General features: G+C 51.6%; 2 protein-coding genes across 2 annotated transcripts; one reads left to right on the top strand and one right to left on the bottom strand.

Annotated features, from left to right (window-relative positions):
• Positions 1 to 15,341: 15,341 nt before the first annotated feature.
• On the bottom strand, positions 15,342 to 15,647 carry LOC136457663 (uncharacterized). Its single transcript, XM_066457688.1, has one exon. It carries the CDS (start codon positions 15,645 to 15,647, stop codon positions 15,342 to 15,344), a length of 306 nt encoding a protein of 101 aa, XP_066313785.1.
• A 4,380-nt stretch (positions 15,648 to 20,027) lies between these two features.
• LOC136529779 (cytochrome P450 86B1-like) lies at positions 20,028 to 23,190 on the top strand. The gene is made up of 2 exons (XM_066522875.1): positions 20,028 to 21,341; positions 22,675 to 23,190. The coding sequence occupies exons 1-2, from the start codon at positions 20,094 to 20,096 to the stop codon at positions 23,056 to 23,058; spliced, it is 1,632 nt and encodes a 543-aa protein (XP_066378972.1). The 5' UTR covers positions 20,028 to 20,093; the 3' UTR covers positions 23,059 to 23,190.
• The last annotated feature ends 59 nt before the right edge of the window (positions 23,191 to 23,249 follow it).

The following is a 23,249-nucleotide window of genomic DNA, read 5'->3' as shown; positions in this document are numbered from 1 at the left end:
TATTCAAAGGAACAAACCCTAGATCTACTGTTAGAAATCCTAACTGATGTTAACAGCCTAGTGTGTACGGTGCACCTCGCACCGGCAACCCAGGTGTTCCCGGGCCATGCCTCTAGTCAATTGTCGTTGTTACTCGTTAGACAACCAATCGTAGCTACCTCTGAACGCGTCGAACAAACTATGGGTGCGGTGGGTGCATTGCAGGTAGAACAAATTAAACACCGGTGATGCATACAGTTCGTCTCTTTTTTTTTCAGTTCAGCAAACACATGGGTTCTTCTGGCTTACGGCAGGGCAGCTGGGGTTTTGGCATTGGCAACGTTGGACACACGTACGGTTGATTAGTTACTTTGCAGTTTCACTCGTGGTTTGTATTTGTATACATGATGGTGATCACGTCAGGGTCAAAGGTGGCTCAGCGCACCTACTAGAACAAACACAGCAGCGAATCGCGATGCGATGGATCACCTATTATACGACGAACAAATCCGGATAAAATCGTGACTATTAAGGGCAAGCGAGGCTGCTCATGCCGGAAAGCAACCACGATTCCACTGTCCTCCAATCAAAGCGAAGAGGCTGCACGCCATCATATTTGTGGGATGGGATGCCGACTGCTGCATAACTACTAGTATAACCTACGTAACGGCAAGCGTCTTCTTGGGGACCCTTTCTGACGACGGAAAGGGTTTTGGACGACCGGTGGATGACGTGATCCGGCCTTGAGACGGCAGTAGTACTTCAGTTTCCACGATTTAGCTCAGCGACCCGTGCGTCACCTGCAGCTGCATGCGGGCTGCGGAACGAAACCCAGAGAGCCTTTGGCCGTGAAGCGTGGTGAAAAAAACAGTAAAACGAGCGGAAACCACGGGCGGTTCGGCGCGGCCTCCTCGTGCGTGGTCAGACACGACGCGAGATGGTGGCGCGGAGTCGGAGGCGGAGGCGCCATGCAGTACGTGGATGGGCAAGGGGGGGCAGTGGTTGCGTTTGGTCACCACTCGGCACTTGCCATTGCCAGTCGCCACCACCGGCCGGCATGGCAACGAAAGAGGCGGGCGGGCGGGCGAGACGGGGCCACCAACCAGCCATATCCTCCCCCGTCCGGCCGTCCCTGACCCTGACCCTGACAGGGCCGTCAGGCGCGCGATTTTTCTAACAACTGCCGCGAGTCCGATCGAGTTGGCTGTGCGCCTGTGCACGGTACGCCCCCACCACCGGTTCAGGTGTCCGATCCGTCGCGGGCGACAGCGGCAGTCCGGGTCCTCTGCATTAACGGCGATCGATCAATGTAGTCAAGCAATGTGTTGATCATCAGTGATGAAATAAAGCCTGCTCTACAGTTTTCGCCCGCAGCGATAAATCGTCGGCCACCGTAGCGAACAGGAAATAAGAACGACGTGCCACCAGACACACGGCGTCATCGACGTCCATCGCAGTAGCATGCAGATTAAAGAAAACCATGTCTTGGACGAATCGACAGGCAAGAGCACTGCCACGTCATTAAGAGGATGGGTGTCGAGCGCCGGGTTATTTATTTTAAAAAGCTATCCGTGGATGTAAATGTAACATATTTGACCTTAATATGCTGCTTGAAAAGCGACGAAATACAGTTGAAGTATTTGAGTTTTTCAGTCAGTCAGGGATGTGTGTGCTGGCGATTTTCAGCAACAGTGTTACCTCTGATTAGTATCGCTTATTAAGTCCAAATTAAAGAGAGGACGACCAAACTTTAGGAAAAGCGGGTTGGTTTAATAACCATATAAAAAATGAGCATGCCATAGACATGCAATTAGCATGCACAAATGCTCACTTTTCCGCTTGGCCAAATGGGTGAACTTTAGTGCTATAGACACTGCACGCTCAAATGTACTACCGGCGTACCAGTTGCCTTTATCTCGTACAGTACTTGTCTGCTCGGCCAATATATCCTTTTTTGGACAGTGCGGTCCCACTTCAACGCCTCCATTTCAGCTATTTTGGGCAAGAGTTTAGCTGGATGGATGTCCAGAGGCATTACTCCCCACATCTGTGCAGCCGCCCTGAGGAGAACTCAAGACCGCAGGCACTTGCATGTCATGCATGCAGTGCCTGATCGTCCATGGATCACAGAAATCAAGGGATCGGAGGCTCATGGTGCCTGAGCGTCCGGCATGCATGGGTACCTACAAGCTCATGTTCTTCCTCTGGCTCGGCGTTTCAAGCATAGGGATTAGACGGCAGATCAACGGTAGCGTCATGGGGTCGCAAGCGATCGCCTTGTGCAGTTGTGCCCTTGCGATCGATCAAGAAGACCAGAACCCGAAACAAGTGATCGCACACATGGAAGCTTTGGTGGCCAGTCCTCGACGTCAATTGCCAACAAACCACCAGCCGGCGCTTCTCTGCAAGATTGCTAGTTCCTCTTCTTCTTAAGGTCACGCTGGAACGGCGACAGGCGCAAGGATCGGACACATTGTTTGCTCCGACTCTGGAAGGAAAGAAACAAGAGAATTATTTTGCCCCTGGCCTAACACTGTTAAGTCCTAAAATTAACAGAACGGCCATATAAGAAACTGAAGATAGCTATTGAGCCAACTTCATCAAAAATAAAAAGGGACAAGAAAGGAAGCAGAATTTTTTTAGGGCCAAGAAAATAAAGGGAGCATACTGTTCCGCTCTAGTTTTTAGCCCTGCTCCACCAACTCTACTCTGGAGTCACTCGCAGATCGACACGTTTGGCATGTAGCCTGACTCTAGCTCCAAAAATAGAAGGTTTTACTAGGAAAGTTGTTTGGAGTATGTTTTGACGTTTCTAAGCATATGAGTGTTTGTTTGCTTTTATTAATTGAAATACGATATAAGAATACTATAAATACAAAATACAAACAATTTATTTAATTAAAAACACATACTGTGGTAGAAAAACTAATTACGAAAACACATACTTGACCAATAAATTAACACTTCCTCCATGTGCTTGTACAAAAAAAACGGATAAAACCCTCTGATGACAAATACGTATACAAAGTCTGACTGTTTTTTCTTGAAAAAGAGAGAAGAGTTGTTTTTTTCTTGAAAAAGAGAGAAGAGCAGAACATAAAGGAAGTTGGAAAATGCAATTTATTTTAGAGAAAAAAAATCAACACAACATTTCGTCTTCCAACCCTTGCTTCTCATTTGTACAAACATATATGCGCCGATCCCATGCCAAACCAGGAATTCCATCACATTTGTTCAAACTTCAAGCATGCTCCCATCCCATGCCAAACCAGCCATATGAATCATGCAGCCAAGATATATTTATTAATTTACCTATCATTGACCGCTGGCCAACCGCGAGCAGCCACTGGATACCTACATCCTGGCAGGGAAAAAAAAATATCGGCCGAGAAAATCCGAATTTTCTGATATCTCGTGTTTATCGTTCGGGCCCGCTATTTTGCTCCTGTCGCCTAAAATTTTTGGCATTTTGAAATGTGCCTGCCAAAAATAGGGCCCGGATGTTGTGGAAGCCCGCCAGACTGGTTCCCACCCACTAAAACCCCCACCGAACCCTAAAATCCCAATTCATTCACTCTTCTCTCTCCCTAGAACCGCCGCTCGTGTTACACACAGGCACGCAACAGCCAACCCCGCTCGACACACTGGAGCCACGCGTGCCGAAACGGCGCCTGCTGTGTGTGTGCCAGCAGCCAGCCGCGGGGGCGGAGGCCAAGCCGCGGGCGCGAAGACGCCGTTTGCTCGGTGCGCGCCAGCAGCCAGCACCCTCCACTCTTCGTCCAAGATCGAAAAGGGTAAACAGAGCCTCTGTTAATCACTTCTACTAGTGAAAAGGTTAGGTGCATTTCTTCCCATTTATCATGAAATTGACTGACAATGCTAGCTGATGTATATCTGCCTAACTTGGCCCTTTTTGGTGTGTGAATTCTAACATCTTGTTTGCTACAAATTGCTATGATTTGAGCATGAAAATACTATCTGATATGGACAGATTTGTGACCGGATTTTGCCATTTTGGTGTTGCTTGTCATATTTTGGATTGTGCACCGATTCTATGTAATATTTGGCACTATGGTGGACTTCATAATATTTAGGACGAGGCTATTCTATTTCTATGTAATGTATGGAATATGGAGCCATGGATGGACTCTATGTAATGTTTGGAAATGTGTGGACTGATTCTATCTATGTAATGGCTGATGCTTTAGATGATCTTTATGTAATATTTGGAACAGTGGACTAGTTTTATGTAATGATATTTAGAACTATGGATGGACTGTAATATTTGGGACTTTCATTATATTTGGGTAGTATTTTAGACTATCTTTATGTAATATTTATTTATTTGGGATTGCATCTTTATCTAACATTTGAAACTGCGTGTGGTGGTAATTTCTCTCCAACTCAATAAAAAAATATAAAAGTTAAAGCCTTTGAGTAGCCTTGCTTAAAAAACGTGGAGAGTCCGGACTGCTGAGTCACCTTCCACGGTACAGCAGCTCTTGTTGTCAATTCGGGATGAAGGAGAACTATGGATTGAGGCAGGGGTACTTGCAAAAGCTGGGTAGCTTGTTCGTGAGTATTAGCTATACAGTTGGCTTGTCCACATTAAGTAGATAATCTTGATCTACTACACGACCACTTGTATGCTGCAGCCTGCAGTTCTGCACTTGTCTTAGCCTTTACACGTCGACGTCGTATAAAACTTTTTTCCCTTAATGTAAAGATACGCATATCTTTTATGTTTTTGACCAAAAAATCTTCTGCTTGGAATGAAGAGCAAAACAATTTCACGAGAAATTTATGTCAAACCATCTGATTCTACTTTTTGGAAAAAAACTTGTAATAATTTTTTCTCTATTCAATACCTTATTAAAAAATATTGGAAATTTTTACAACTAATCATTAACCATGTTTTTTTTAAATATAAGAATTTAATCTACCAAATTTTAACTTATCAAGGCACTTACACTACTAAACTTTTTAACATCTTTTGAATAAGTTTCAAATTGTTAACTTATTTATAAGAATATTTAAAGAATGTAGTTAAACAGAATTCTACTTATACCAATTAAGTTGGAGCAAAGAGAAGAAAAGAAGAAAGAAAATAATATGAAAAAATGAACAACGAGAAAAAAAATACGATAATGATACAATTAAGACGTCTGTACGGAAGGAAGCCTCCCACCGCTCACTCTGACACGCGTCGCTCGTCTAGCGACTCTATCTGCTTGCCTTGTCCACGCGTCTCGATGCTCGCTGTGCAGTTTTCTCCCTGAGTCGTCGTGCCCATTTGCCCACCCCACTCTGCCTCGTCGCCGCAGGTACCTCGCAGCGCCGCGCCCATCCTCTGTAGCCTCCTCAGCGTTGCCTCCTCCACGCCGCACTCCCCACCGGACCCAGCATGCCTCCTCGCTGTGGCTGGCCCGCTCGCCACGACCGCCTCCACCGAGCCAACAAGCCTCCACGACGGATGCTCCAGCAAGCAGACGAGGGGGACGAGATTCGTGTAACGTTGCGCCCGCTGGTGAGTTGCACGTGCCGCTGCCGCATAGCGAGGTCCATGCGCCGCTGTCGACCTCTGCGCCGGCGTGCCTCCATTCATCCAAGCAAAGCCTATGTTGCAAGAGTATATTTCAAGTGTTTCAGATGTTTCATCTGGATGTTGCAAGTGTTTCATCTTGATGTTGCAAAAGTAGATCGGAATATTGCACATGTTGCAGTGGCTATACACGTATATTTCAAGTGTATGTTCCAAATATTTCATCTCGTTTTTCTTGACGTATGTTTGCAAAGTGTTTTATCTGGATGTTGCATATGTTTTCACATATACGAAGTGTTTTCAGGTGCTTTTTTGCAAGTGTTTCATAGGAATGTTTCGAGTGTTTCATTTGTTTCGTGCGTATGTTGCAAGTGTTTCATCTGAATGTTTCAAGAGTAGATGATGTTGCAGCTAGTTTTTTAGATGCATATTTTATGTGTTTCGTTTGCCTTTAGATGTATGTTGCATCCGAATGTTTCAAAAATAGATCGGGTGTTGCATCTTTTATCTTCACTTTTCTACTGCCTCACCTTCGCCTCGGTGTCTTCTCCTCCTCGTCCTCCTGGCTGGGCATTTGCCGCCCCCTTCCCCTCTTTTGGATGCTGATGTAGCCATCTGTTGTAGTCACCTACTGCAGCTAATGGCCGCATGCGTGCGCGTGAGAAGCGGAGGGGGAACGAGCGGGGACTCCCTAAATACAGTCGGGTGGCACGGGCCCTACATAGGTGGGCGTGGGATGTAGGTGCGCGGGGGGAGACGGAGTGCAGGCGTAGACGTCCTTTCGAACATCCGGACGCTAGCACTTTCGAAAAATATAAGAAAAAACAAGAAGGGAAAGAAAAAGTGGGCATGCAGCGATGTCCGTCGAGCGTTGGTTCAAGAACTTTCGCTGTAGGATTGTCAGTGGTCACATATGTTGATATATGTTGGATAGGATAATGCACATATTATCACATTGTCGGTGCAGAAAGTGATCAACAAGTAAATATTTGTAGTTTTGCCGTACGTTGTGATCGGAGGTGGCCTAGCACTCAATGACATAGGATTTATACTAGTTTAGGCAATGTGGCCTACGTCTAGTTTGAGTCGGTCGGTGACTTTATTCCTGAGCCTAGGTGCTCGAAGTTTGCAGTGGGGTTACAAATGAGAAGGAGAAAGGTGGGGGGTACAAGAGGTCCAGTCGGACTCCGGTCGGAAGGGCCGAGAGTGACAAGAGCTCCGATATGAGCTAAGTGTTCGAGTGTGTGCTTATGGTTTGAACCTGGTGGTTCTGCTATTGTGTGTTAGTGAGCTTGATCGATCTAGTGAATCTAGAATGACTTAATCAGCCTAAATGTTGGGAGAGAGCGCATCCCCTTTTATAGATGAAGGGGATGGCCTTACAAGTGAGAGGGAGAGAGTACGTATGCTTCTAAGCCTTGTTGCCTCCACCGACAAGTACAAGATAATGATAGGGGCCCACAACACTGTTGGATGTCAGATGCACATGGGAGGTTACGTCGTCTTGTTCAGGTATGGCAGATGTCGGTACCTGCTATACTATTGATGCCTAGAGGCATGTGAGGAGTTTCACCATGTTCTCCTGGTACGGTAAATACCGGCGCCCACAACACTGTCGATGCCTAGAGGCATGTGGGGGTAGCCTTATCGTATGGGAGTTAATGACGCCCACAATACTATAGGGGAAAATATCGACGCCTACTACACTATTTAGGTTCTATCGTACCAGGGAGGTCGCAACACTGTTTCTGTAGGTGTACAGGGTATGGTCCCTAGTATTGCGGTTTTGACTTATGCGCCCTGCCTTACTTTCTTCGTCTGTTTTCTGGTCCTTACCGAGCGGGCATCCCCGGCCGGTTGATCCCAGTCGGCTTTCATCGCGCTAATCAGAGAAGAGCAGTGAGTAGAGGTTTGCCGCATCCCCAGTCGGAGACACGGGTCGGAGTCAGAAGCGGTGTTGGGCCAGGCCTTCCGGTCGGAGAGGCCTTTCTGATGCGGGCTAAAGACCGAAGCGGGCGCTCCGGTCAGAGAGGTGGGCTGAAGTCAGAAAACGGGTGTCATTCCTCTTCGGTTGGTCCTTTCAGTCAGAGATTGGATCGCTCTTCTAGCCTGTTGTTCAGGTACTTGGGCTAGCCCATGAGTTGTGCTTTGTCTGCTTGGGCTGAGCCTTTGCTGGGAAGCCAGTCCACGAGAGACCCTAGGTTTATGAACCCGACAGGAGCCCCGAGCCCCCCAGGCAATTTGGGTAGAATCGTCTGGGGGATTTTTGTCTTGATGGTGGGTGTGCGCGAGCGCACCCACGAGTGTAGCCCCCGAGCCTCTGGGCGATTTGGGCAGAATCGTCTAGGGGGTTTTTGTGTTACCAGTGGGGGAAGTTTTTGTCGGTAGGTGTAAGCGAGCGCACCCACGGGTGTAGCCCCGAGCCCCCCAGCGATTTGGGCAGAATCGTCTGGGGGTTTTTTCAGCGGGCGTGTGTGTGTTTTTTAGTCAAGACGGAGTCGTCAACCAAGGCATCGTTGCGTAGCCGAGGCGTTTTAGTTTTGGGATCGAGCGAGGTAGAGCTCGTGGATCCTGGCGTCGGTGCGCGCCGTGGGATCAGGTGAGACAGTTAGTTTAGGGATCGGACGAGACAGAGCTCACGGGGTCTTGGCATCGGTGTGCGCCATGGGATCGGGCGAGTCAGAGTCGTGGATCCTAGCCTCGGTGCAGCCCACACAGCCAAGGTAGTTAGTTAGTTAGTTAGTTTAGGGATCAGGCGAGCTGGAGCTCGTGGATCCTGATGGGGTAAGTTTGGGGTCACAGACCAAGGCATTTGGTGTGCAGTCAAAGCGTAGTTGAGGGATGGGCGAGTTTGGGGTCGTAGACCTAGGCGTTTGGTTTGAGTTTCGATATGAGCTAAGTGTTCGAGCGTGTGCTCGTGGTTTGAACCTGGTGGTTCTACTATTGTGTGTTAGTGAACTTGATCGATCTAATGAATCTAGAATGACTTAATCAGCCTGAATGTTGCGAGAGAGCGCATCCCCTTTTATAGATGAAGGAGATGGCCTTATAAGTGTGAGGAAGAGAGTACGTATGCTTCTAAGTCTTGTTGCCCACGCCGATAGGTACAGGATAATGATAGGCGCCCACAACATTGTTGGATGTCAGATGCACGTGGAAGGTTATGTCATCTTATTCAGGTATGGCAGATGTCGGTATCTGCTATACTGTTGATGCCCAGAGGCATATGAGGAGTTTCACCATGTTCTCCTGGTACGGTAAATACCGACGCCCACAACACTGTCGATGCCTAGAGGCATGTGGGGGAGCCTTATTGTATGGGAGTTAATGACGCCCACTATACTATAGGGGAAAATATCGGCGCCTACTACACTATTTAGGTTCTGTCGTACCAGGGAGGTCATAGAGCACTGTTTCTGCATGTGTACAGGGTATGGTCCCTAGTATTGTGGTTTTAACTTGTGTGCCCTGCCTTACTTTCTTCGTCCATTTTCTGGTCCTTACCAAGCGGGCGTTCTCGGTCGGTTGATCCCAGTCGGCTCTCATCGCGCCAGTCGGAGAAGAGCAGTGAGCAGGGGTTTGCCGCATCCCTAGTCGGAGACACGGGTCAGAGTCAGAAGCGGTGTTGGGCTAGGCCTTCTAGTCAGAGAGGCTGTTCGAAGGCGGGCTGGAGATCGAAGCGGGGCTCCGGTCGGAGAGGTGGGCTGGAGTCGAAAAACGGCCTCCTCGGTCGGTCCTTTCGGTCGAAGATTGGATTGCTCTTCTGGCCTGTTGTTCGGGTACTTGGGCTGGCCCATGAGTTGTGCGTTGTCTGCTTGGGCCAAGCCTTTGCTGGGAAGCCAGTCCATGAGGGACCCTGGGTTTATGAACCCGATAGGAGCCCTCGAGCCCCCAGGTGATTTGGGTAGAATGGTCTAGGGGATTTTTGTCTTGACGGCGGGTGTGCGCGAGCGCACCCACGGGTGTAGCCCCTGTGCTCCTAGGCGATTTGGGGAGAGTTGTGTGCGTTACCCTGATGGGGTGAGTTCGGGGTCATAGACCAAGGCGTTTGGTGTGCAGTCAAAGCGTAGTTGAGGGATGGGGCAACTTTGGGGTCGTAGACCCAGGCATTTGGTGTGCAGTCGAAGCGTAGCCGAGTGGATGGGGCGAGTCCGGGGTCGTAGACCTAGGTTTTTTTGTGTGCCTTGAGCCCTGAGCCCTGTTGGGCTTTTTTGGTAACACACACAACTCAAACCAAAAACCCCATGGGTTTGAGTTGTATGCGTTACCCCATCCTCGGTTTCTCACAACCGGAGGGGCTGAGTTTTGTCACTTGTCCTGATCGCTTGGGCTCAAGTGATGCGCTCGGTGAGCTTGCTAACGGGTATGATCGAGTGGAATCTGGGTCCGTCGTTCATGACGGGGTCGGCATAGCCCTCTTATGATATTCCACTGCTCCTTTACCTACAACCCAACATATGCCTAGGTTGTTCTAGAGACCGACATGGGTGGCCTGATGGCCTCCCCTCGATGCAGATTCTGTGGGCTTAACAGAGGTTTAGGATCAAACGAGATGGTTGAGATGACCCTGTCTGCTTTGGGGCAGACTAGACAAGGGCCGCACGGGGCTCATTTGTGTTTTCTCCCCTGGCTCTGTTTGATGTGGGGTGGCCTCCAGCCCTTTGTGGGCCAGCCTTCGAACCTCGGTCGGTCGTTGCTCATGTCAAATGAGGCAACTACCACTTCATGATGCAACACGAAGCATTGTGATGCATTTCGCTGCATGTGCGATGCTTAGTTCCTGAGCCCCCGGGCAGGCCTGGAATGAATGTGTGTATGGATGTATGAAATGATTATAAAGAAATAGCATGGGTCGGTAGTGTTACCTTGATGACTCGAGTGATGGGGTTTGAAGGGCTCTAGCCGGAAATGTCCGCCTAGGACCCGTGCTCGTTGTTCATGACAGAGTCGGCATGGCCTACATGGGGCATCCCTTTGCTCCTTACCTGTCCCTCGATGTGTTTTTCTAAGCCGTTCGATCGACTTAGGAAGCCCGATGGTCTCTCCTGGCAGAGATCCCATTTTGGGTTTTTCCAAGTCCCGCATGGAGATATGGAGAGCTGCCTATGCGTGGTGATGCTTTGGTTTTTGCGCCCAGTGTGCAGTAGTGGTGGGCCATACCCAGGCCACGTCTCATCTTACCAGACATCATTCTGTCTGACCAGGCATCGTTCCATCAGTCAGTGTGTGTCCTATTAGTCAGGGTGCGTCCCATCGTTTCCCATCCGCATTGAATGGGGGAAGGGAGAGAGTTTTTCACTCTGATCTTTTGCCCCTCTTTAGCCATCACATTTCCTCGTTAAATAGGGGGAAGGAGAGGGCTTCTCATCGTAGTCATTTGCCTATTCTCCAACTATTGCCTCTCCTCCTCCTTCCTCTTCACCGAGAGCGCCTGTATGCCACGGCGGTTCCTAAGTGAGAGAGAGGGTAAGCGAGGGGGAGGACTTACAAATCCTTTCATGAATCTGGAGCGTGATGTCGAGCTAGAGGCTGCCCAAGGCGGTGCTGGTCGTCTTTGCCTGAGAAGAGGTGACTTTCATCGAGGGAGGTGGCATGGTGGATTCATCTGCGAGGCCTTTTTTGGGATGGATCTGTGTGTGGATTCTTTTCGGTGGATCTTCACCGGGCGAGCCTTGTCGAAGGGGAAGTTGCCCAGGATCGTTCTGGTGGAGGGTTCCATGCCTGCAGCTGCTTAGGTTGGCTAGTTCATAAAGTTTGATGAGATCTCTTCTAGCCATGGTGGTCATACCTCGATGGCAGCATCCCTGCCCAGGAGCTGCCTTGACTGCATGAGAAGGTCAGGAGTTCCATTATCTTATGCTGAGCATCTATGGGTGCGACGCCATTGAGGTACCAGTTGCGCTCGCCGAAGTCGAGGGAGTGGAACCAGGCGGGTCCCTTGAGGTACCTGTTGTGCTCGTCGAAGTCGAGGGAGCGGAACCGGGCGGGCCCTAGTGGCGGTGGTTATGTTCGGCGGCGTGTGCCGTGGTTTCTCCTTGGGCGTCAGGCGATGTTGTTCAGCGGTCATAGTAGTATTTGGAGTAGTAGTAGAAAATGTAATGGTTGAGTTCATGGGTGAGTCCCCGTGTGAACAGTTCTTTTGTATTAATGAATACATCAGTTCTATTTTTGTGATAGAATCACTATCCGTTTCTTGTTTTATCCTAGCATAGCTTTTGTTTTTGTCCTTTCTTTTTCACACCTGCCCGTTAGTTCCATAGGCTACAGCTTTTTAAGAACCTGGGCATGGCCCACGGGGCTCGACTGCTCGTAACCGTAGGTCGTGGCGGTGCATTCGGTTAAGAGTAAGAACAAAGTTACTTAGGGCAATCAAAGGAAATGGAATGCGCTTCCATTTAGGGACGAAGTTGTTTACCATGTGATAGTAAAAAAGAGAGGTACTATTCAGTATTGTACCCTCATAGAGCCCCTGAGTGAACTGGGCTGAAAGTGTTTGGGCTAGGGTGCTTTACAGGAGCAAGTGTTGACTAAAAAGCGGTAAGACCAAATTTAGGGGAAAACGACGTAGCTATTCAATGTTCTAAGTGTTGGTGAGAATGTTGTTGTTGTCGTCCTCTAGTCAGTAGGTGTCTGGTCGAATCACTTTGGTCACTATATAGGGTCCTTCCCATGGTGGAGAGAGTTTGTATTTTTCTTTCGTTGATTAGGTCCTTCAGAGTATGAGATCACTAACTTCAAGGATCCTCCCCCTGATCTTCCTTTCGTGGTACCTACAGAGAGTTTGCTGATAGCGAGCGGAGCGAATGATGGTTATTTCACAGGCCTCCTCAAGCAGGTCAACTGCGTCTTGCTGAGCCTCCATGGCTCGGTCACGGTCGAAAGTCGTGGTCGAGGTTGGAGGGTAGTACTACTTCAGCTTCGTAGGCCAGGAAGAAGGGTGTGAACCCTATAGATCAGTTTGGGGTCATTCTCGGGCTCCAGAGGATCGCTGGGACCTCTGCAACCCATCGCCCAACATACTTGTTGAGTCAGTTGAACATGCGTGACTTGAGTCCTTGGAGGACCATGCTATTGGCACGCTCAACCATTAGTACGTGGGTGTCCGAACGAGACCCAATCGATTCTGATGCCATATCCATCACTAAAGTCCAGGAACTTCTTCCCAGTGAAGTTAGTCCCATGGTCAGTGATGATGCAATTAGGAACGCCGAACCGATAGATGATGTTGAGGAAGAATTTGACTGCCTCTTCCGAGTGGATGTTGGTGATGGGCTTGGCCTCTATCCACTTGGTGAACTTGTCGACTGCTACGAGTAGGTGAGTGAAACTGCTTGGGCCCTTTTTGAGGGGTCCCACCAAGTCGAGGCCCCAGACCATGAATGGCCAGGTGATGGGGATGGTTTGGAGCTCCTGTGCCGGCAATGAGTTTGCTGAGCATAGAACTGGCATCCTTCACACCTGCAGATGACCTCCTCTGCATCTCATAGTGTGGTGGGCCAGTAAAAACCTTGGCGGAAGGCTTTTCTAACCAGTGACCTTGGGGCCACGTGATGTCTGTAGATCCCGGCATGGACCTTGAGGAGGAGTTGCTTCCCCTAGTTGGTGGGGATGCACTTCATGAGCTCCCCCGATGGACTCCATTTGTAGAGTTCATCACCGAGCATGACAAAGGTCTTGGCGTGTCGAGCAATCCATCAGGCTTCAGTCCTTTTAGGTGGAAGAACCTCCTCGAGGAGGTAGGCAAGTAGCGGCGCTCACCAGTCGGTTTGATCGAGTGCCAATACAGCGATGTTAGTGGGTGATGTCATTATAGAGGTACTGGGATCGGAGCCCTCGAGCGCTGGCTTGGCGTTGGGGTCAGAGCCCTCGAGCACCGGCTAGGCATTGAGGTGTGTCTGGACTGGACCTCCTAGGATGCGGGCAGACGACTCATGGACGTCACTGATGAAGACCCCGCTTGGGGATGGATCCCGCCTAGCGGCCAGTTTTGCAAGAAAAATGGCGGCATTGTTGTCCTTTCGGGGGGCATGATGTAGCTTGATCTCCTAGAATTTGTCCTTGAGCTTGTGCACCTTTTGGCAGTATGCTTCCATGAGGGGGCTTTGGTAGGAGGACTCCTTCATTACCTGATCAACAACCAGCTTCGAGTCGCCGTGAACGTAGAGTCACATAGCGCCAAGCTCGATGGCGATGCGTAGTCCGTAGATGAGGGCCTCGTACTCCGTGGCATTGTTTGAGGCTAAAAAGTGGAGGCAGAGGCATAGCGGAGCCTACTCCCATCTGGGGAGATCAGAACCACTCTAGCCCCCCAGCCGGGCGCCATTATGGACCCGTTGAAGTACATTGTCTAGTACTCGTGGGTGACGTCCAGGGTCGGTAGCTGCACCTCTGTCCATTCAACAACAAAATCCATGAGAGCCTAAGATTTAATGGCGGTATAGGGGATGTACCTCATGTCGTGGCCCATGAGTTCGAGTGCCCACTTAGAGATCCATCCCATGGCATCGCGGTTGCGGATGATGTCCCTGAGCGGGTATGAAGTCACAACCGCGACTTCGTGGTCGGTGAAGTAGTGCAAGAGCTTCGGGGTCACCATCAGTATGGCATATAGGAGTTTCTACACCTAGGGTTACCAGACCTTAGGGTCGGTGAGTACTTCTCCGATAAAGTATATGGGCCGCTGGACCTTAAGGTGGTGTCTCGGCTCCTCCCTTTCGACAACCAGTGCGGCGCTTACCACGTGTTTGCTTGCCGCGATGTAGAGGAGAAGGGGTTCTCCCCGTTCAGGAGCGATGAGGATCGGGGCTGATGTCAGGGACGCTTTGAGGATCTCCAAAGTCTGTTGAGCTTCCTCAGTCTAGACAAAAGTGTTCGTCTTTTTGAGGAGTTTGTAGAGTGGCATCCCCCGTTCACCGAGCCAGGAGATGAATCGGCTTAGGGCAGCCAGACAGTCGGTGAGCCTTTGCACGCCCTTGATGTTGCGTATGGGGCCCATGTTGGAGATGGCCATGATTTTTTTGGGGTTGGCCTCGATGCGGCGCTCGAACATAATGTATCCCAGCAGCTTCCCCTTCGGAACCCCAAAAACACATTTTTCAGGATTCAGCCCGATGTTGAACCTTCGGAGGTTCACGAACGTTGCGGCCAAGTTTGTGATCAGGTCATAAGCTAGGGTCATTTTGACCACTATGTCATCAACATAGATGGTGATCATTGGTCTTGGCCGCTCGGCTTGATCAGGCTGATCGAGCGGGTCGATTTGGTTGACGAAGCATTGCTGCATGCACCTTTGGTAGGTGGCACCAATGTTCTTTGAGGTGAAAGGCATGGTTACATAGCAGTACAAACCATACGAGGTGATGAACAAGGTTGTGAGCTGATCAGACTCTTTCATCGTGATCTGATGATAGCCAGAGTAGGCATCCAGAAATGAGAGTATCTCACAACCTGAGGTGGAGTCAACAATCTGGTCTATGCGCAGCAAAGGAAAGTGATCATTTGGACATACTTTGTTGAGGCCAGTATAATCAACACACATTCTCCACTTCCCAATCTTCTTTTTAATAAGAACGGGATTGATAAGGCAGTTGGAGTGGAATACCTATCTGATGAATCCGACTGCTAGGAGTTTGATGATCTCTTCGCCTATGGCCCTACGCCTCTCGTCGTTGAAGCGATGCATGCGCTGCTTGGTGGGCTTTGAGCCCAGGATGAGGCATAGTGCGTGCTTGGCGACCTCCCACGGTATGCTCAGCATGTTAGAAGGCTACCATGCGAAGACATCGTGATTGGCACGTAGAAAGTCGACGAGCTTGTATTCCTATTTGGTCGAGAGCTGGGTCCCGATCTGCACCGTCTTGGTTGGGTCGGTGGGGTCGATTCCCACCGCCTTGGTTTCCTCAAGCGGGCGGAAGGTCGTCGAGGAGGTTGGTTTGTTGTAGTCTATGACTACTGGGATTGATGATTCCCCGAGCCATGGGAGCTCAGACAAGTTGATGATCATGGTGGCGAGCTCGAAGTGCTCATGGTCGCACGTGAAGGCGTGCAAAAAGGCGCTGCTCACGATGATGATGTCGTTCGGTCCCGGCATCTTTAGCTTGAGGTAGGTGTAGTTGGGGATTACCATGAAATTGGCGTAGCATGGCTGCCCCAAGATAGCGTGGTAGGACCCTGGGAAGTCTACCACTTCGAAGGTGAGGATCTCCGAGCATAAGTTGGCTCGGTTGCCAAACATGATGGGCAGGTCGATCTACCCGAGCGGGTATGCCAGCGCTCCCAAGATCACCCCATGTAAGGGAGAGCCTGCTAGGCAGAGCTCCAACCGGGGGATGCGCATGGTGTCGATGGTGTCAACGTAGAGGATGTTGAGGCCGCTGCCTTCGTCCATCAGCACCTTGGTGAGGCGCTTCTTGCGGACGATGGGATCGACGATGAGCGGGCAGCGTCCTAGTCTCACAACGTGGGAGAGATGGTCCCTCTAATTGAAGGTGATTGGGGATTCCGACCAGCTGAGGAAGGAGGGGACGGCCATCTCGGTGGTGCATGCCTCCCTATAGCGCACCTTGTGCTGGCGCTTGGTCCATATGGCGTCGGATCCACCGAAGATCATGATGCATTCCTTAGGGTCAGGGAAGCCATCCCCGTCCTTGCCCGCCGCGCCTCCTTTCATGGTTGCTGCCTCTTTGTCATCTCCCTCTTTTGGCCTGCTGGCCTGTCATAGGAAACGTTTGAGGAGCTCATAGTCCTTGTAAAGGTGTTTGACGGGATAGACGTGGTTGGTGCATGGGCTGTCCATGAGCTTGTTGAAGTGGTCAGGCAGTCCCTATTGGGGCTGCTTGCCCGTGCGATCAGCCACGACAACCAACGTGATGTTGTCCGATCAGCGCCGATCGTTTTTGTTCTTCTTGCCCCTCTATGTGGAGGGGCCCTCATCTTGGTCCGTGCGCTTGGCCTTGCCTTTGTCCCAGCCCCTGTTGAAAACCGCTCCGACCGCCTCCTCGCCGAAGGCATGGTTAATGGCGACGTCGAGCAGGTCGCGGGTGGAACGGGGCTTCAGGCATCCAAGCTTGTGGATCAGGGACTCACAGGTCGTCCCAGAGACGAATACGTTGATGATGTCAGCGTCGACAACATCAGAGAGAGAGTTGCATCATTGGGAGAACCTACAGATGTAATCCCGCAGGGACTCGCTGGGCTCCTGCTGGCAACTCTTGAGGTCCTAGGAGTTTCTAGGGTGGACATACGTCACCTGGAAATTTTCGACAAAGACCCTCTTGAGGTCTGCCCAGTCGCGGAGGCTGTCGTGTGGGAGGAATTCAAGCCATGCCCAAAGATGTTCCCCTACGCAGATGGGGAGATACTGAATGATGAAATAGTCATCATCCACCCCTCCAACTCAGCAGGCGAGCTAGAAATTTTCGAGCCAAATACCGGGGTTTGTCTCCCCGGTGTACTTGGTGATGTTGGTGGGCGGTCGGAAGCGCTATGGGAATGGCACTCTCCGAATACGCCGGTCAAAGCCCATGGTCCCGTGCCCTTAGGGCTGGGACTCTGGTCATCTGGCCGACGACCGTGCCTAGGACGCGTTTCACCGCTCCCCTCGATGGTTTGGCCGGGACTCGTGTTGCCTGCCCTCATCGCCGCCCGGTGGTCATCGTCATCATCATCATCATGCCAGGCCTAATGCCGGTTGCTGATGATGCTACAAGCATCTTGGTGTAGACCGGGGCGTCTGCATACCGGTGGTCGGCGTAGAGCAGGCGCTAGGTCGAACCGTGGTGCGGGCGCTGCCTCCTGAGCCGCACTTGGTGGCTGTAGCGGCGAGCGGATGGAGCAATTCGTCTGACGTGTCCCCACTCCCTCGGTGGGGATAGAGGGCGCGTGTCGAAGTCGTGATGTGAAACTTTCCACCTGTTGAACGGCGGCGTCTTCTACCAGCACCTAGAGGTTACGGTAGACCACCCGCTCCTAGGGGTCGATGGGCTCGGGAACGCCATGCAGAAGCATTGCCGCAGCAGCGATGTTCTGGCTAGCCCAAGCGAACTGCGGGAGATCGTTCCCCTCATTCATGATTTCATGTTGGACCTGGCGGGCGCGACCCCGAGCACCGCCCGCCGGGTCGTGTGCATGGGGCGCAACGTGCTGTACCGAGCGCGCCGGCGCAGGCTGGTTTTGCCGCCGTTGTCGTAGTTCCTCGGCGTGCACTTGCGCAAATGCGAGGGCCCTCGCATGCGGGTCCGAAGGGGTGTGAGTCTGCACAGACTCCACAACAACCAGTAGCTATCCCGAAGTGTCCACCATAGCGCACTCTCGGGACGGACGGTGGCTAGGTGCTATGTCGCCGATGCTGGAGCCGTCGCTCTCACCCTCGTCATCTGGTAGTTCGTGGAAAGTGGTAGGAGCATAGCTCGCCATTCCCATGAATTTGGATGTGAGAGGAGATGGCGGCAGTGTCTTTCGGAGCCTCGAGTGCATGCATTCGTGGGGATGCAAGGCCATAGGGGAACCGGTCGTACGGTGTTCGTGGTGCGGTTAATACGGTCCCTCCGGATAATCGGTGGGAGATAGTAAATAGAGAGTAAATAACAGTATGCATATTACTTACAGCGAGGTTTGAGCAGAGAGTTTACTCGGAATGAAGCGTAGATGCCTCATCATTGAAGTCGTCGTGCGTCCCGGAGCCAATGGAGGGAGCCCCTCCGACGGGCGCCGGAACGAGTGCCTCCTCGCAGAGGTGTAGTATGCTGAGCCGGTTGGCGACGAAGTATAGGCTTCCGAGGAGGAAGGCCTGGGATGGCTCAAAGACGGGTGGAACCCACATCTCGACAGGTGGGAGTGCGGGGAACTCCAGTGAGCCGAAGCGAGTCATATCGCTTGAGCCCGCCACAGCGAAGGTGGCGGAAAAATGGGCCATCCGATGACAAAAAAGTGTTGAACGTACAACGTCTTCCCCACGGACGATGCCAACTGTCGGTGCAGAAAGTGACCAGCAAGTAAATATTTGTAGTTTTGTTGTACGTTGTGATCGGAGGTGGCCTAGCACTCAATGACACAGGGTTTATACTAGTTCAGACAACGTGCCCTACGTCTAGTTTGAGTCGGTCGGTGACTTTATTCCCGAGCCTAGGTGCTCGAAGTTTGCAGTGGGATTACAAACGAGAAGGAGAAAGATGGGGGTACAAGAGGTCCGGTCAGACTCCGATCGGAAGGGCCGAGAGTGACAAGAGCTCCGCTATAAGCTAAGTGTTCGAGCATGTGCTCGTGGTTTGAACTTGGTGGTTCTGCTATTGTGTGTTAGTGAACTTGATCGATCTAATGAATCTAGAATGACTTAATCAGCCTGAATGTTGGGAGAGAGCGTATCTCCTTTTGTAGATGAAGGGGATGACCTTACAAGTGAGAGGGAGAGAGTACGTATGCTTCTATGCCTTGTTGTCCATGCCGGCGGGTACAAGATAATGGTAGGCGCCCACAACACTGTTGGATGTCAGATGCACGTGGGAGGTTACGTCATCTTGTTTAGGTATGGCAGATGTCGGTACCTGCTATACTGTTGATGCACAGAGACATGTGAGGAGTTTCACCATGTTCTCCTAGTGCGGTAAATACCGACACCCACAACACTGTCGATGCCCAGAGGCATGTGGGGGGAGCCTTATCGTATGTGAGTTAATGACGCCCATAATACTGTAGGGGAAAATATCAGCGCCTACTACACTGTTTAGGTTCTGTCGTACCAGGGAGGTCGCAGAGCATTGTTTCTGCAAGTGTACAGAGTATGGTCCCTAGTATTGTCTTACTTTCTCCGTCCGTTTTCTGGTCCTTACCGAGCGGGCGTCCCCGGCCGGTTGATCCCAGTCGGCTTTGATCGCGCCAGTCGGAGAAGAGCAGTGAGCAGGGGTTTGCCGCATCCCCGGTCGGAGACGTGGGTCGGAGTCGGAAGCGGTGTTGGGCCAGGCCTTCCGATCGGAGAGGCCGTCCGGAGGCAGGCTGGAGACCGAAGCGGGCGCTCCGGTCGGAGAGGTGGGCCGGAGTCGAAAAACGGGTTGCCATTCCTCCTCGGCCGGTCCTTCCGGTCGGAGATTGGATCGCTCTTCTGGCCTGTTGTTTAGGTACTTGGGCTGGTCCATAAGTTGCGCGTTGTCTGCTTGGGCCGAGCCTTTGCTGGAAAGCCGGTCCGCGAGGAACCCCGGGTTTATGAACCCTGACACACATATTAATTACTAATGGTGACACTCAAACAACTCAAAATTAAGCTGTTTTCTTTTTGTTTTTTATACTAAATTAAGCTCTTTTCACCCCGAGCTTAGCGTGGACGCGTGTGTGACAAAATGAGTTTACGGACGTGGACGTTACAGTAGCTAGTTTCGTCCGCACACCAAATCAAAACGGCCCGTATGTATGTTGTTGCCATCAAGCTTGCAACCACACCGGCATCAGACACGCACACGCCTATATATTGCAGCACCCTCAGGAACTCTCTCCAAAAACTCACGCAGCTAGCGCACACACAAGCCAACGCCAAGCTGCCACCGCCACCTTTCTTTGCCCAGCCTACGCCAACACACCATCCATGAGCGCCATGGACACCGCCGTCTCGCAAAACGCCACGGTTGCTGCTGTGGCGGCCGGTGCCGGCAGCGGTGGGCTCGCGGCCCTGCTCCCGGAGGTGCAGATGGTGGAGCTGCTGGTGGCCGCGTCCATGTTCGTGGCCATCCACTCACTGCTGCAGCGGCGCACGCAGGGGTTGCCGACGTGGCCGCTCGTGGGCATGCTCCCGTCCCTGCTCCTGGGCCTCCGCCGCGACATGTACGAGTGGATCACGGGCGTGCTCAAGGTGCGCGGCGGCACGTTCACGTTCCGCGGGCCGTGGTTCACCAACCTCCAGTGCGTGGTCACCGCGGACCCGCGCAACCTGGAGCACCTCCTCAAGACCCGGTTCGGGAGCTTCCCCAAGGGCCCCTACTTCCGCGACACCGTGCGGGACCTCCTCGGCGACGGCATCTTCGGCGCCGACGACGAGGTGTGGAGGCGGCAGCGCAAGGCGGCCAGCCTCGAGTTCCACTCCGCCGAGTTCCGCGCGCTCACGGCCAGCTCGCTCGTCGAGCTCGTGCACCGCCGGCTGCTCCCCGTGCTGGCCGACGCCGAGGCCAGTGGCGGTGCGGTCGACCTCCAGGACGTGCTCCTCCGCCTCACGTTCGACAACGTCTGCATGATCGCCTTCGGCGTCGACCCGGGCTGCCTCCGCCCGGGCCTCCCCGAGATCCCGTTCGCCCGGGCGTTCGAGGACGCCACTGAGGCCACCACCATCCGCTTCATCACGCCCACCGCGGTGTGGCGCGCGATGCGCGCGCTCGGCGTCGGGCACGAGCGCGTGCTCCAGCGCTGCCTGGCCGGCGTCGACGAGTTCGCGTACGACGTCATTCGCAGGCGCAAGGAGGAGCTCGCCGCCGAGGCCTCGGCCGGGCGCAGCAGTTCGGACCTGCTCACCGTGTTCACCAAGATGCGCGACGAGGACGGGCGCCCGTACACGGACAAGTTCCTCCGCGACATCTGCGTCAACTTCATCCTGGCCGGGCGCGACACCTCGTCGGTGGCGCTCGCGTGGTTCTTCTGGCTGCTCGGCAGGAACCCCGGCGTGGAGGCCAAGATCGTGGAGGAGATCGAGGGGATCGTGGCGGCGCGGAAGGAGGCAGGCAGGGAGGTCGAGGAGGAGGAGCTGGTGTTCAGGCCCGAGGAGGTGAAGCGGATGGAGTACCTCCACGCCGCGCTCTCCGAGGCGCTCCGCCTCTACCCGTCCGTCCCCGTCGACCACAAGGAGGTACGCAAGCACGCCCATACTGAAACCATGCATGCCCGTAGTACAAACTGTATTATTCATCGACATATGCATGTGCTTAATATATGTACTACTATACAACAATAAATTTTGTTTAGATTAGAAAAACAAGCGCGAGTGTGGCAATGCAGAGCACGCGTTCTGCATTTTGGATGGAAGAGCGCTGCGCTCTTGACGTGGTCGTCGTTCGGTGAAACTAGCTCGTCCTTGCAGTGCCAAGCCCCAAGGGGGTCTCCGTGTGGCGTACGGCTTGGAAATTGCAATCTGCATGAATTGCAAAAGTAGAAGCTCCCGACACCAATTCCCCTGGGCACTAGAAAACAAGAAATGAAATAAACCAGGTTCTCCTGCTAGGAAATTTGATTGGAATCCATGGTACGGTGAAAATCGTGACACCAAGATTTGCATCCTACACCAATACAATAAAGAGAGTTGCTATATTTCAGTTGCCTAAATTTTCAGTCAAAAATCTTACGCAATCAACTAGCTGACAAAAGATAATTTTATTTTTTTCATAAACAATGATAAAATTACATGTTACGAACAACAACAAAGATCAAACATCTGGCGTATAGGAGAAGTGCACGACAAAACAATGTCATGAAGAGGAAATCCGAGGCTCATTTCTTGATATATTGAGGTTGGGTGTTAGTCGTACAAAAAATGAGTTGATAGAGTCTTGTCACTGTATTACACTTAAATATTATATTACCAGTGCATGCACTAGATCCTCTACAGTTCGAAGCTGGCCAGCTGCATCATGCACGGAACTGATGATAGGCTGATTCTGATTGGGTGATGGGTCCAACACATCTTGAAGTTGATGTGCTGCCGTGAGAGAGGAGAAAGAAAAAAGGGACGTGGGCAGGAGTTTAGGTTGCAAGTTGGTCATCTAGACGTTGCCTACATGTTCTTTTGGGGTATATTGTCGTTGAAGACTTTTAAGACCTGACAAAGACGCCTGTTGGGCCAATTTTCAGCTGTAGTTCAGTAGCTGCACCCATCTTACTCGTTTATAACTACCCCTTTCTTGAAAATGAATACATTTGGGGGGAAATAACTTTAGACTCGTAAAGGTGATTTACTGATTTGCAACAAGTAAATCTAAGAGTAGCTACTCCTACTACCTTGTAAGTAGTAGGTTGCTAATTGGTGCAGCAGATCACCGATAACTAAATCAAGAAGCTTGATTTTGTATTGTGCAAATAGGACTTCAATTTGAGACCATGTCTGTATTGAAATATTGATAACAATTACTAATTTTCCCTCAAAAATAACAATTGCTAATTCCAGTACTGATGCAATACGCTGACAGGTCGTGGAGGACGAGGTGTTCCCGGACGGGACGGTGCTGAAGAAGGGCACCAAGGTGATCTACGCCATGTACTCCATGGGGCGGATGGAGAGCATCTGGGGCGACGACTGCCGGGAGTACAAGCCGGAGCGGTGGCTCCGGGACGGCCGCTTCATGAGCGAGTCCGCCTACAAGTTCACCGCCTTCAACGGCGGGCCGCGCCTGTGCCTCGGCAAGGACTTCGCCTACTACCAGATGAAGTTCGCCGCCGCCTCCATCCTCCACCGCTACCGCGTCCACGTCGTCGAGGGCCACCCCGTCGCGCCCAAGCTGGCGCTCACCATGTACATGAAGCACGGGCTCAAGGTGACGCTGACCAAGAGAGACAAGACCAACAAGCTCTGAGCTGTGGTGCCGACTGCCGAGCCTGCTGCCAATAATGAGGCTCGGAGACTGAAGAAAGACATGGAAGAAGCAGGGCTCTTCGCTGTGCCACTTTGTGTGAGTGGAAGTTGGTGCTGATGTGGAACAAGATTTCTGTGTTTTCATTTTGTCTTTCTTTGTAGTCTATATATACTGTTATTATGTACTTCATT

Source organism: Miscanthus floridulus, chromosome 1, assembly GCF_019320115.1.
Source record: "Miscanthus floridulus cultivar M001 chromosome 1, ASM1932011v1, whole genome shotgun sequence".
NCBI lineage: Eukaryota > Viridiplantae > Streptophyta > Magnoliopsida > Poales > Poaceae > Miscanthus > Miscanthus floridulus.
This window is presented reverse-complemented; position numbering and strand designations above follow the sequence as displayed.

Coding starts and splice junctions, on each gene's coding strand:
- LOC136457663 (XM_066457688.1), bottom strand. CDS start 15,647: ATGGTAATCCCCAACTACACCTACCTCAAGCTAAAGATGCCGGGACCG.
- LOC136529779 (XM_066522875.1), top strand. CDS start 20,094: ATGAGCGCCATGGACACCGCCGTCTCGCAAAACGCCACGGTTGCTGCT. Junction 21,342..22,674: donor TCCCCGTCGACCACAAGGAG/GTACGCAAGCAC, acceptor ATACGCTGACAG/GTCGTGGAGGACGAGGTGTT.